The sequence below is a fragment of the Xenopus laevis genome, chromosome 6L, assembly GCF_017654675.1.
Source record: "Xenopus laevis strain J_2021 chromosome 6L, Xenopus_laevis_v10.1, whole genome shotgun sequence".
In the NCBI taxonomy this organism is placed as follows: Eukaryota; Metazoa; Chordata; class Amphibia; order Anura; family Pipidae; genus Xenopus; species Xenopus laevis.
This window is the reverse complement of record NC_054381.1, coordinates 113627881-113641471: the sequence shown is the minus strand read 5'-3', so window position 1 is coordinate 113641471 and position 13591 is coordinate 113627881. Positions and strand designations below refer to the sequence as shown.

General features: G+C 39.1%; 1 protein-coding gene across 2 annotated transcripts in view; it reads right to left on the bottom strand.

Moving 5' to 3' along the window:
- Positions 1-13591, bottom strand: part of LOC108718548 (disks large-associated protein 1-like) — a 208135-nt gene that overhangs the window by 11558 nt on the left and 182986 nt on the right. For both annotated transcript variants that reach the window (XM_041566385.1, XM_041566386.1), the window contains exons 7-8: positions 6497-6921; positions 1158-1249 (exon numbers count right to left, since the gene is read on the bottom strand). In XM_041566385.1, the coding sequence (XP_041422319.1) occupies positions 1158-1249; positions 6497-6921 (517 nt within the window). The remainder of the gene's footprint in view (positions 1-1157; positions 1250-6496; positions 6922-13591) is intronic.

Genomic DNA, 13591 nt, shown 5'->3' with positions numbered 1-13591 from the left:
CAAGTAATTCTAATTTTAAAAATGATTTAATATTTCTCTGTAATAATAAAAAAGAACCTTGTACTTTTTGGTAACTAAGCTGAAAAATTCAATTGGGTTTATTTATCAAAGGTCGAATCTTAGCGTTTTTTTTTACCTCGAATGAACTCACAACTTGAACGGTTTCTAATTTAAGAAAAAACTTGAATGGGAAATACTCACAACAGAGTTTGGGGTTAGCAACCAGAAAAATCGAATTGATTGCTTTTTCAGTGAAAAAAAACTTGAATCACTCGAATTGATTGAGTTCTTGGGCAAAACCCTCCAAAAAAAACTTGAATATCATGAAGGCTATTAACATCTTCAAATGGTTCAATGGATCGGACTGGGGGGCCCAGGGCCCACTGGGACTACTGTCCAGGGCCCCCTCTGCCCCCCTAAGATGACGCGCATGCGCGTGCATGTGTGTAGTGCATGTGTGTAGGCGCAGCTTGGCGAATCAGTGAAAGGTGCGCAGATGGCGCGGCACATAGAAAAATATCAGATACGATCTGGACGGGACTGGCCCGGTGGGGGCCCATTAAGGGTCGGGCCCATAGGGTTATTTCCAGTCTGACACTGTTAGATGGTGTATCTTCGGCTTCGAGCTATTTCCAGGGTCAGGGTATAATAAATCTCGAAAAAATTCAATTTTTTTTTAACCCGAAAAACCGATTTTTAACTCAAAACTACAAACCTCAAAAAGTCGAGCCTTAATAAATCTGCCCCTTAATGTTCAATTGATTGTTAGCAGACTTAAGGTGTGGAGATCCAAATTACAGAAAGATCCCGTATTCAGAAAACTCTCGAGCATTCCGGATAGCAGATCCCATACCTGTACACAAAGGCTAAAAGTATTTTATTAAGAATCATTGCATTTTGTGTTGCCATGAAGTGGCAGAGGAGAAGCCTGTCTGGGCAGATACACAGAGAAAAACAAGTGTGTGTTCTGCAAGTCAGTGATGTTTCCCACAGAACTTTAATAAGTGGGATTACAAACAGGAAAATGCACTGTAATTGTAGAGTGATAAAATAGACATTAATAAGATTCCATGCAAGTAAACACAGCAGATTCACAACAGCTCCGTGGCCTCCAGTCCATGTTAAGCAGAGATCTGTGGCACTGAGCACATACGTACCAGGTTCTCCTCACAGAGCTCTCGGAACTGATAGAACTTCTGGGACATCAGAAGCTGGGCACAGCCAACAGCACCGCCGATCTTCTCTAAAACTAAAAGAACAAAATGATTACAGCATACGCCATAAATAAAATATCCTGTACATGAGCTCTGATCAGAGTAAAACATGCTTACTGTCTCATGTCAATGTGTAATAGTGGGGAATACAGTCTGGTTCTGAGAATGACTTGCTCTTCTTAAAGAGGTGGTTCACCTTCAAGTTAGTATGTTAAAGAATGACCAATTCTAAGCAATATTTCAGCTGGCCTTCATTATTTTTTTTTTTAATAGTTTTTTAATTGCTTGCCTGTACCCTCTAAAAACAAATGCTCTGTAAGGCTACAAATGTATTGTTGTTGCTACTTTTTATTCCACATCTTTGTAGCCAGGCCTCTTTTATCCATATTCCAGTGTCTTAATCAAATAAATGCATGGTTGCTAGGGTCATTTGGACACTAGCAACCATATTGATGAAATCGCAAACTGGAGAGCTACTGAATAAGAAGCTCAATAACTCAAAAACCACAAATAATAAAACATGAAAACCAATTGCAAATATCACTCTACATCATACTAAAAGTTAATTTAAAGGTGAATAACCCCTTTTTCGGGCTGAGACAGAAGAGAAGATTCGGGAAGGTTTAGTCGCCCAGTGACAAATTGCTAAAATCGAAATTGCCGGCGGGATGGCAATCGGAACGCTTCGTTTTCTAAAAATGCCCGAAGTTGCCTCGTCTGTCTCTGGCCTAAAGATAAAGCTACCTCTATGCTTGTATGTGGGGTGGCTTAATTCTCTCTACTTCCTTCTTTTTTCTTGAAAAAACAGCATTTCTCTCTTGCTTTCTGGTTGAATATAGACTTAGGAGAAAAGCAAATGTTTTACATAAGACACCATTTATCAATAGAAGGCTATTTGTTTACTATTCTGCTGCCTAGAGATAGAATTGACGATTTAACTATGATATTGAAAGAGAGAAGACAATTGGGCTCTGGCAGAGGAGAAACTGGAGAACTTAAAAAAAAACCTCACACATAAATCTGTCATCCAAACCTATAACTGTTGTGACACTACATTGCTCATAATATGATGTGCTTGATGAAAAGCAATAAAGGTGCGAAACCTTTCACATTATTCCCTGATTTCATTTGTGTGCCAGGAAGTTATTACCGTCATTGAATAGGCAAATGTGTCCTAGATTGGAATTTTGAAAAACTGTTGCAGCTTGTGCTTTCTTGTTTTGTTTCATAAGAGCTATTTCTAAGGTGGCACATGTTATTGTTGCAGTTATTAGGTAGGGGTAGGTGTACTGCAGGGAGGCTATGCTGCACCCTTTTGTCATCTTATGGGACCCAAGCACTTCTTAATACCTTATAAAGTCCCAGAGAATTACTGCTGAGTGTCACAAGGGGAATAGTGACTTTTCCTCTCCACAACCAGACTGTTAATGTGGCTATACATGGGCTGATAAAAGCTGCCGCAGACTGAGTTAATAATGGCCTGTGTATGGGGCCCTCCGATGGGCTTGATATCTGGCCAAAAGTCGGGCAGATGTCAATCGGGCAGGGCTAAAAATCCCGTCGGATCGCGGACCGCATCTGTACATTGATGCGGTTCCGACCGCCTGTATTACCTGGTGTAACATTAGCCCCCAACAGGGGGTATATAGAATTGTCATTGGGTCACACGGTGTCATTAAATACAACTAGATATTAGAAGACTTCTTAGAATATGCCTCTTGCCTTGCAAGTATGATCTAGTCAAACATCCGATGTGTAGCCCACTCTGCATTCAAATACAATATGTTTTATATGTTTTCTATTGGGTAATATAAATGCTCGTTTCAAAACACACATTCCTGAAAATGCTTCCTCTGTGGAATGTGAGAGGTGGGGTTGCGAGGTGCACTTCACATGCAGTTTGTGTTTCTAGCAGGGAATACAATTATTCAATCTATCAGGCAGTTTATTTGCCAGTGAGAGAATGGAGCACAGATCCTTGCAGCGTTACAGGCTGTTGTCAGCTTGTAATGAGTTAGGCCCAAGGAGCAGCTGTTCCACACAAGGGCTGCTTTGTCCCACAAAAGCCTGGATCATTTTACTGGGAGTGGCATGAAAAACAGGCCTTGTGAGCCCAGACTCCAACTGATTCTCTGACATCCAAATACTCTTTTCTATAGGACTTCCTCATTCAACTCTTACACAAGTTTAATGTTCAGTGGGTTATTCACAAATATATACAGAGATATCTACATAAATAAATATACACACATCCATGCCATGCATATTAAAACAAAGGTACTCACTGACATTTCTTAAAGGAACTTTTTAATGTTTTGTGACAATTTTTCACTTTATGGGTTTTTATTATTATTATTATTATTAGTGGAAACAATTTGTTCTCCTGTGAAGACGTGTGAAAAAATATTATTGAGCAAGTGAGTATAAGACTAAATTTTCAGCACCATTTTGGCATGATTTACTGACTGGATCCTGAACAATTTTGGCCATAGGTTATAATCCAGGGCCCGGTGGACTTTCACACCAGGGGCCCCCACACCCCCCAGCCGCAAAGCTCCTGGGGCACCTCCTGCCCCCAATGTGTCACATTCCTTTACTCCTTGTGACCACCATTGGGGCCAGGTGGGCTACGTGAGGAGTAGGGATGGGTGAATTTTTTCGCCGTGTTTCACCGCGGAAATGAAGCCCATAGACTTGTATGGCGGTGTGCGTCAAAAAAAAAAAAAAAGCAGTGCGTCAAAATTATTTTTTTAAAGACCATAGACTTTAATGGGTGTTGGCAACATTTCGCCTGCAAAACTAAACGGGTCAAATTCGCCCGTCCCTAGTGAGGAGGTGGGCATGGCTCAGGCAGGTAGCGGGTCTGGATCAGTTGGGCTGACCACTTTTTTTCCTGGTGTCCCGCTGTCCCAGTCTGGCCCTGGTTATAATGCCATTTTTACTTGAATTTTCATTTGAGAAAAAAAATCCCCCTTTAGTTCCACTACCCCCTCTGCACTTTTCTATGAAACGCTACAATATCGAGAAAATGAATAAGAAAATACCCACATTTCAGTGCATTGTTATATACATAATGTAATTTGTTTTACTTGACATAACAGCAGCATTTCATGCGTTTATGTACGTTTCCCCTATTTTGCAAATGTAGGTGATTTAGAAAACCCAAAGTAAAAATCAAAATAATTGGAACACATTTCAGTCTTATTTGTCCTTTTGTCTGAAGTGTCATATTGATAAATACGCCAGCAAAAAGCAGCCCAATATGAATTTCTCTTTTCATTTCGAGGAAGCCTTGTACACTGTGCACCTGTATTAACAATGGCAGCTATTTTATTGCTTCTCTCTCATGATTCCCATATCTCAAATGGGAAATTACCTGCAGTATGAGGGTTCAAAAGGACAAAAGAAACCCCAGACTAAAATAGTAGTCATTTCACTCTACCTTGTCTAATGGCTCTACTTATTACAATAAGGTCTAGAATGACTCAAATCAACATTTTGTGGCATTCTGTTTAAAGTAAGCTAAAATAAAATTGAATTTCCAATGTCCTTTAAAGGAAAAGTTATATTGATTAGCACTTTTCTAAATTAATTTAATCAATATATGTATATTAGGTTAATGAATTTATACACGCTGTAATTGGCACTCACATTCTATAAATTATTATTACGTATATTTATTAATTCTCTGTATCGTGTGTTGGTCTTGCCTTACTCGATTCAATTTAGTATAGAAATTGGTTAAGTTATATTTGGTTTTTTTTGTCCATTACTGACAAGGTAACAGACCTTAAATTTGGATTACTTTAAAATCCTGTTGGTTATAGGCGGGGTTCTTTTCTCTTTTTAGGCCTTATCCTGGGTAATAACACTGAGGCTAAACTTCTTGTCACAACAGACGTCCTCAAAAGTGGTTGGATGCTCTTGTATTAGTGAGATTAACAAGTACTATTTAAAGGACGAGTTGAGTTCAATTCACTTGGTTCAGTTTGTTCACCATTTTGGCCATTGATAATTGTCAAGTGAAGTATGAAGGAAGGTTTAATATAAAGAATAAATAATTTGCATTACTCGTCTGAAAAGAAAATGAATACCAAAAACTTGTCAGTGCTTGAGACACAAGATTTTTTAGTACTTTGAATCATTTATATAAATGGGAGCTTCCATGTTTGCCTTGGTAGAGGCAATCTCCATGGACTATAACTAAATAGTACCTCTAGTGAGCATATACACTTCACTGCTCTGTTCAAGTTAATGCTATAAAGCTCTGTTGCTGTAACGCTATACAGGTATGCGACCTATTATCCAAAATGCTTGGGACCTAGCAGGGGCGTAACTACAGAGGAAGCAGACCCTGGGCCCAAGAGGTATAGGGGGCCCAAGAGGTATAGGGGCCCCACGAGGCCCTACTTAGTAAGCAATTTCAACATATATGGAAAAACAGGACAACCTTTGGATATATTGGAGGGCCCTAAAATTAATTTGCTGTGGGGCCCAGTAACATGTAGTTAAGTCACTGGGACCTAGGTTTTCCGGATAAGGGATCTTCCTGTAATTTGGACCTTAAGTATACTAAAAAAATCATTTAAACATTATGTTTTTTATTAAGGTTTGAGATGTGTTTTCCACAAAAATCTGAGTATTCAAGGTTATTTTTGGGTCAAAAATAAAATCTTCAGGTTAAAACTCAATTATTTTCCCGATTTATTATACCCTGACCCTGGAAATAGCTTGATTCCGAAAATACACCATCCAAAACCTGTCAAGGTCATGTAGGAGTCAATGGCAGAGGTCCCTTGAACCATTTGAAGATATCCTTCGTGATTTTGGCCAAAAACTCGATCAATTCGAGTGAGTACAGTTTTTTTTCCTGCCAAAAACTCCATTGATTCGAATTTTCTGGTTAACCCCAAACTCACTCAGTAAAGTTTTTTCCATTTGAATATTTTCTTAAATTAGAAACCTTTCGAGTGAGTTCATTTTTAGGTATAAAAAAATGCAAAAATTCAAACTTTGCTAAAGGATTCATTACATCTTAATTGGGATCAAGTACAAGGTACTGTTTTATTGTATTAGAGAAAAAGGAAATCATTTTCAAAAATGGATTATTTGGATAAAATGCAATCTATGGGAGATGGCCTTCCGGATAACGGATCCCATACCCGTACTCTCTTCTAAAGAAACTAAAATGGAGAATAAACCTTACTTATGATTGGAGTATAGTTAGTTACAATTTTTGCCTTTCGCTCCCGAGGTGAAAGTTAATAAAGATAATTACTCACTGGGACCAGGTAGATCATTTTCATGTTCCTCTCTCTTCATCTGTTGGCACCAACCCTCCATTCGTTCTTTTTCTGCCTGAAGAAGCTTTAAAAACCAATGTCCATCTCTGTGGCAAACTGATCTGTGCACGGCTTCCATGGGGTCTTCTGTAATGGAGTCGATCCATGGGTCAGGCGGAGGTAATATGGACGGATCAAAATCAGCATCAAAGTCCTCTTCCACTGCACACGCATGGTAATGGTTGCCTGAGCCCTGGATGCTTACTGTAGAGGTACAAGCATCTCGGGAATACTGCTTTGTCAGTGGCCTACTGAACTGGAATTCCTGGTCAGCCAGTTCCACTGGACATTCAAAATGCTCCCTGAGATCCAGATCTGCTTGCACGGCAGCAGTAACACTGTTAGACCGGGTCAGTCTGCGCAGCCTTTTGGTAAAGAAACAGATCAAACATTTTCATTAGACAATTGCTGGTTTATATGAAACTTACAGAATGCTGTACATCTACCCAAAGTATTCCCTACCACCTCTAAATCTACAGCAAAATGTTGTGCCGTATTAGCCACTGGCAGAGACAGGAAGGGATTCAATTCAGGTGATACACTTAGAGGCACATTTATCAAGGGTTGAATTTCGAATTCATGTACGTTTTTTAAAACTCCCATAAACTTGAAATTTGATCCAATCGAAATGTATTGATAAAATTGAATATTCTCAGCTCGGACAAATTGAATCGACCTGAAAACTCAAATCGAATTCAATACGAATTAGAAAACTCGAACGTCAGGAAGGCTGCAAACATCACCAAATTGATCCCTGGACCTCTCCCATTGACTTGTGCAGTAATTTGGCAGGTTTTAGGTGTAGAAAAGTCGAATTCAAGTGCCAGAGTATGCTAAATCTTGAAATTCGAATTCAAATTAAAACTCGGATCGAGTTTGGATAATTCAGAATTCGTATTTGAGAGTTTTGACCCTCGAATTCGAATTTTCACGTCAACCCTTAATAAATCTGGCCCTTAGTGTAACGGCAATTGAGGCCTGAAGTTTTAGGCACTTCAGGCCTCAAAAGAGTGATATTCTGAGACAATTACCAAATGGATTTAGTTTTCTATTATTTGTGGTTTTTGAATTATTTAGATTTGCATTCAGCAGCTCTCCAGTTGCAATTTCAGCAATCTGGTTGCTCGGGCCCAAATTACCCTAGCAACCATGCATTAATTTGAATAAGAGACAGGAATACAAATAGAATAAGGCCTGGATAAAAAGATGAGTAATAAAAAGTATCAATAGCAATACATTTGTAGCCTTACAGAACGTTTGGCTTTTAGATGGGGTCACCGACCACCACTGGAAATCATGACAGAGTGAGAAGAAGAAGGCAAATAACTAAAAACGATAATAAATTAATAATGATGACCAATTGGAATTTAATACTAAAAGTTAATTTAAAAGTGAACCACCCCTTTAAATAGTGCAAAAACAAGGCATTAAAGTGTCTGAAACAGCTCAAAAACATGTGCAGCTGCTTATTCACAGCACTGGCAATAGTGATTGTCAGTAGTGATGGGCGAATTTGTCCAGTTTTAGCCAAAAATTTGCGAAACTGAAAAAAAATGGTGAAATTTTGAAAAATTCTCAAAACTGCGAGAAATTTGCGAAAACAAATTGAAGTCAATGGGCGTAGAAATTTGTTTTTATGCATCAAATTTTCACTCCAGTTTCGCAAATGTATTCGCCGGTAGTAAAACGCAGAAATTCGCCGCAAATTCATGCCTGCCGAATTTATTCGCCCATCACTAATTGTCAGGTGATTGCAACATAAGTCTATGGGGATTTAAAGCTCCCAAGCAGTCCCAGGGGTAATTACCTATTCTAAGCAATTTTTCAATTGGTCTTATTTTTTTTCCCCAGTTATACACTGTAAGCCTTCCTATCCCACCTTATTTTGGGCTGCAGCTAAGAATGCCTACTGGATGTCAGGATCACTGACCCTGGCAACCAAGAAAATCCAGTGCAATTACGAGGCCTGAATTTAATTTTATAGTCACTTTGATTTTTTCTAGACATCTTTTATTCTGAATTCCTTACTGCTATATGGTAAGTGGAGCAATTAAAGCCAGAGTATATAGGGAGATATTAAAAGTCCAAGCACAAAAAAAAAAAAAAAATGAAGACCAATAATCTTAAATACCACTGCCTACGTTGTATTAAGCATTCGCTTTAAGGGAAACTGCCTGTTTAATTGATGGTTTTGAGGACTTTTGTCTTTTTAGGTCCCTTATTCAGGCATGTTACTGGGGCACCCTAGGGCAGGCTGAGGGCCATAAAAATATTTAGAGGACCATATTTTGCCAGGGGACCTCTAGCTGGACAGCTTTGCAAAAATGTTACATTTGTTTAATACATTGCTGAACCTATTGGATTAATGCAAATACAAGTGACACTGCTACACAACATACACATTTCATTGTGCCATTGCTTCATAGGCTCCTGCATGTGTTAGAAGTATTGTCGCTGTCCTGTTTTTTCCAAATCTACCAAAATATGACATCACGCGCATGCATGCCAATAATCGTCTTATGCAATGTTTGCATTCTTGGTTGGACGTTTCAAGTCAACGGCAAACAGATAAAACCTTTCAAACACCTTTGAAGGCGTGGGAACAGCATGAAAACACTGCACATGTTTGACTGAACCCCCCGACCTCGTGCTTTCATGGGCTCCTTAAAGCTGCAGTGCCACCCATTAGCAAATCACTAAAATGCGGCTCCTGCAGAATTTGCTTTAATGTACAGCAGAACGGCATGGTGACGGAAATATCAAATGCTTGGAATGATACTATGTCACACTTAGGCAGTCATAGTTGGTATTTTTGGTTAATATAGAGCTTCCTCAGTTACAAAGTATTAATCTATGTCTGTAGACTTTACAATTTAGCATTTTACCTTTTCATTTGACATTAACGTGCAATGACCCCTCTTATACATTCTCATAGAGAATCACTGAACTTGTTGTGACTCTCACACAAATCTAAGACTGATGTAGGAATAAGCTTCTATTTGAAATTAAACTGCAGATGTACCCAACTTCACACAGTTTCAGGCCTAAATAAAAGATTTGTTATGGAAATGTATATCGTTGTTCTAAGGCTTCTTCATGTTACAGAGAGTGTGTTGGCAATCGTTGATCTGCCGTGGACTGTTGCCTTCTTGTTGCTATGAAACATCTGAAATCTGTTATGATACCTATCTGGATTATTTTTATGATCATCGTTACTTAAAGGGATACTGTCATGGGAAAAATTTTTTTTTTCAAAATGAATCAGTTAATAGTGCTGCTCCAGCAGAATTCTGCACTGAAATCCATGTCTCAAAAGAGCAAACAGATTTTTTTATATTCAATTTTGAAATCTGACATGGGGCTAGACATATTGTCAATTTCCCAGCTGCCCCAAGTCATGTGACTTGTGCTCTGATAAACTTCAATCACTCTTTACTGCTGTACTGCAAGTTGGAGTGATATCACCCCCTCCCTTTCCCCCCCCAGCAGCCAAACAAAAGAACAATGGGAAGGTAACCGGATAACAGCTCCCTAACACAAGATAACAGCTGCCTGCTAAATCTAAGAACAACACTCAATAGTAAAAACCCATGTCTCACTGAGACACATTCAGTTACATTGAGAAGGAAAAACAGCAGCCTGCCAGAAAGCATTTCTCTCCTAAAGTGCAGGCACAAGTCACATAACCAGGGGCAGCTGGGAAATTGACAAAATGTCTAGCCCAGTGATCCCCAACCAGTAGCTCATGAGCAACATGTTGCTCTCCAACCCCTTGGATGTTGCTCCCAGTGGCCTCAATGCAGGTACTTATTTTTGAATTCCAGGCTTGGAGGCAAGTTTTGGTTGTTTAAAAACCAGGTGCACTGCTAAACAGAGCCTTATGGTAGGTTTATAATCTACATAGGGGCTACCAAATGGCCAATCTTAGTACTTATTTGGCAGCCGAAGAACATTTATCATGCTTGTGTTGCTCCCCAACTCCTTTTACTTCTGAATGTTGCTCACAGGTTCAAAAGGTTGGGGATCCCTGGTCTAGCCCCATGTCAGATTTCAAAATTTAATATAAAAAAATCTGTTTGCTCTTTTGAGAAATGGATTTCAGTGCAGAATTCTGCTAGAGTAGTACTATTAACTGATGCGTTTTGAAAAAAACATGTTTTCCGATGACAGGATCCCTTTAAAAGACCAGTAACATCATTTTTTTTTCTAAAAAAATGAGTTTTTACTTAACGAAAAAAAAACCCACCAAGGCAGTTTTAACTTTAAATGCGCAAAGACTTTATTAAGAAATTACTTACCGATTCTCTGCTTATGCTCCTCTTCAGAAAGGCGACAGGGCAACAATCCATTGTGCGGCGCTCAATTTCTCCTCCCTGCCTTCTATAGCCAGGGAGGAGATATCGAGCACCGCACGATGGATCGTCACCCAGTCGCCGTTCGACCCCTGAATCCTTTGCGAAATATTTGGCCAAATACCGAACCGAATCCTAATTTGTATTTGCAAATTAGGGGTGAGAAGCGGAAAACATTTTTTACTTCCTTGTTTTGTGACAAAAAGTCACACGATTTCCCTCCCCACCCCTCATTTGCATATGCAAATAAAGATTTGGATTCAGTTCAGCCGGGCAGAAGGATTTTGGCTGAATCCCAAACCGAATCCTGGATTCGGTGCATCCCTAGTATCATAACAGATTTCAGATGTTTCATAGCAACAAGAAGGAAACAGTCCAGGGCAGATCAATGATTTCCAACACACTCTCTGTAACACCATTTTCTACAGAGCTGTACAATAATCTACACAACGTACACAAGAGCTCATTTTTCCAGTGGAAGACTGCTGTTTTTTTATTCATTTTTAGTTTTTGAATTATTTGCCTTCTTCTGACTCTTTCCAGCTTTCAAATGGGGGTCACTGACCCCATCTAAAAAACAAATGCTCTGTAAAGTTACAAATGTATTGTTATTGCTACTTTTCATTACTCATCTTTCTATTCAGGAACTCTCCTATTCATATTTTCTTATTCAAATCAGTGCATGGTTGCTAGGGTAATTTGGACCCCAGCAACCAGATTATTGAAACTGCAAACTGAATAAAAAGCTAAGTAAGTCAAAAACCACAAATAATAAAAAATGAAAATCAATTGCAAATTGCCTCGGAACATCACTCTACAACATGATACAATTTAATTGAAAGGTAAACAACCCCTTTAAAGATTATTTTTGGCATAATTTGAAATGTTGGCCCAAGTCTTTCCACCTTAACTGCATCAGTCCAACCTTACTGCTGCTTGTTATGGGCTACTGGATCAGCAAACCTCCATAGAGAAAACTAAACTCCTCTTATGGCACTGGTGTAGCAACTCATTCAGTCTAGGAACTTACCACTGTAAATTGCAACTAATTACCCATCTTTTGGGTCTGTAAAGTAAACAACCACTTAGACTGTAAGCTCTGTGGGGCAGGTACCTCCTTCCTCATGTACACTTTTTTTTACTTACTTACAATTACATGTATTGTACATGTAGTTCTATTATTCTTTTGTGCCCTGACTGTTCTATGAATGTATGTATGTATATAAAAAACTATATATATATATATATATATATATATATATATATATATATATATATATATATATATATATATATATACATACAAATTACATCTGTAGCCGGAGTTACTACATGACCCTCATGTGCAACAAGCAGAATGTAAGAACACGATTAATATGTAGGGTAGCACATCCAGTGGCTATGCCAACCTTCAATATTAGAAGGGCCATCATATTAATGGTGTTATTGACAACATTAAAATGAATTGTGTACACTGAACAAACGGGTGGTTCAGTCATTGTATAACCAGTCTATGGTATGTCCCTTCCACAAGTCAGGTTTTGCACTGTAATCCTTGTTCATAAATCACTGTGCAGAAGGTTCAGTTGAAGCTTTGGTTTTGCCAAATTGACTTCCTTCTAGGCTCCTCTTAATCCCTTGCAACTGCCACACAAATGTTATTAGTATCTTTTATTATATAGTGCGCACATATTCCACAGCACATTATTACAGAGACTGTTCATCTTCCCCCTGTGGGCCTTACAATCGCAGGTTCCAATCATATTCCCAAAAACTAAAGCTGGCCAAGATGGAGCAATATACATAGTCCATACAGCCCCTCCGGACCAAGTTGACAAGTTATCGGCACCTGTATGTGGGGGGCGAAATTCTCACGATTCGATTTTTTTTTTTTTAACTTTTGGCCGTGTGTCCGAAAAGTCGCTTCTGTCAATTCTGACACCGGTGTTAACGTCAGAGTGCCTGAATAGTGTTGAAGCGCCCCGATTTTGACGTGAGTGACTTTTTGGATGCGCGTCCATTCGCCTTCGTATATACGGGGGAGTTTCGCAAATTTATTCTCCAGCGGCGTAAGCCGGAAATTTGCTGCAAATATGCGCCAGGTGAATTTATTCGCCCATCACTACTAACCAATCATCCGACTCCATTGGTGACCCCCCCCAAACGAGCAGAATTCAGTGTGTATGGCATAGGAGCCAATGAACCTGCCTAAAATCAAGTAACATTACTAATTGACAGTTTGCTACAAATGAAGTGTTTGAAGCTTTTGTGGTCCCCCAATCATCTCCATGAAAAGATAACATAAAGGGAACATCTGCTAATGTTCTGAAAAGAAAAATGTTGAGCCTGAGCATATCTGAGCTTGTTCATTTGCTCAGTAGTTGATCCAATGGTAAACAGCAAAGTCCAGCATAGACACATTAAAGTAACCAATACTATACACTCATTTAAAGCTGGCCATAGATGTTGAGATTTTTAAAAGATCCGATCCTCATCGTGAGACCACGATTTTCTCAGAACGATCGTACGAATTGACCATCAACTAAAAAGACCAATTTGCCAGGAAAACAAAGGGGAGCTCCCTGATTGGCCCTGCAAACATAGACAGATTGCACTGGGACCGACAAAGATTTTTTGACCTGGCCGATCAATTTCCGGACAGATGTCGGCCGAAAAATCGTAA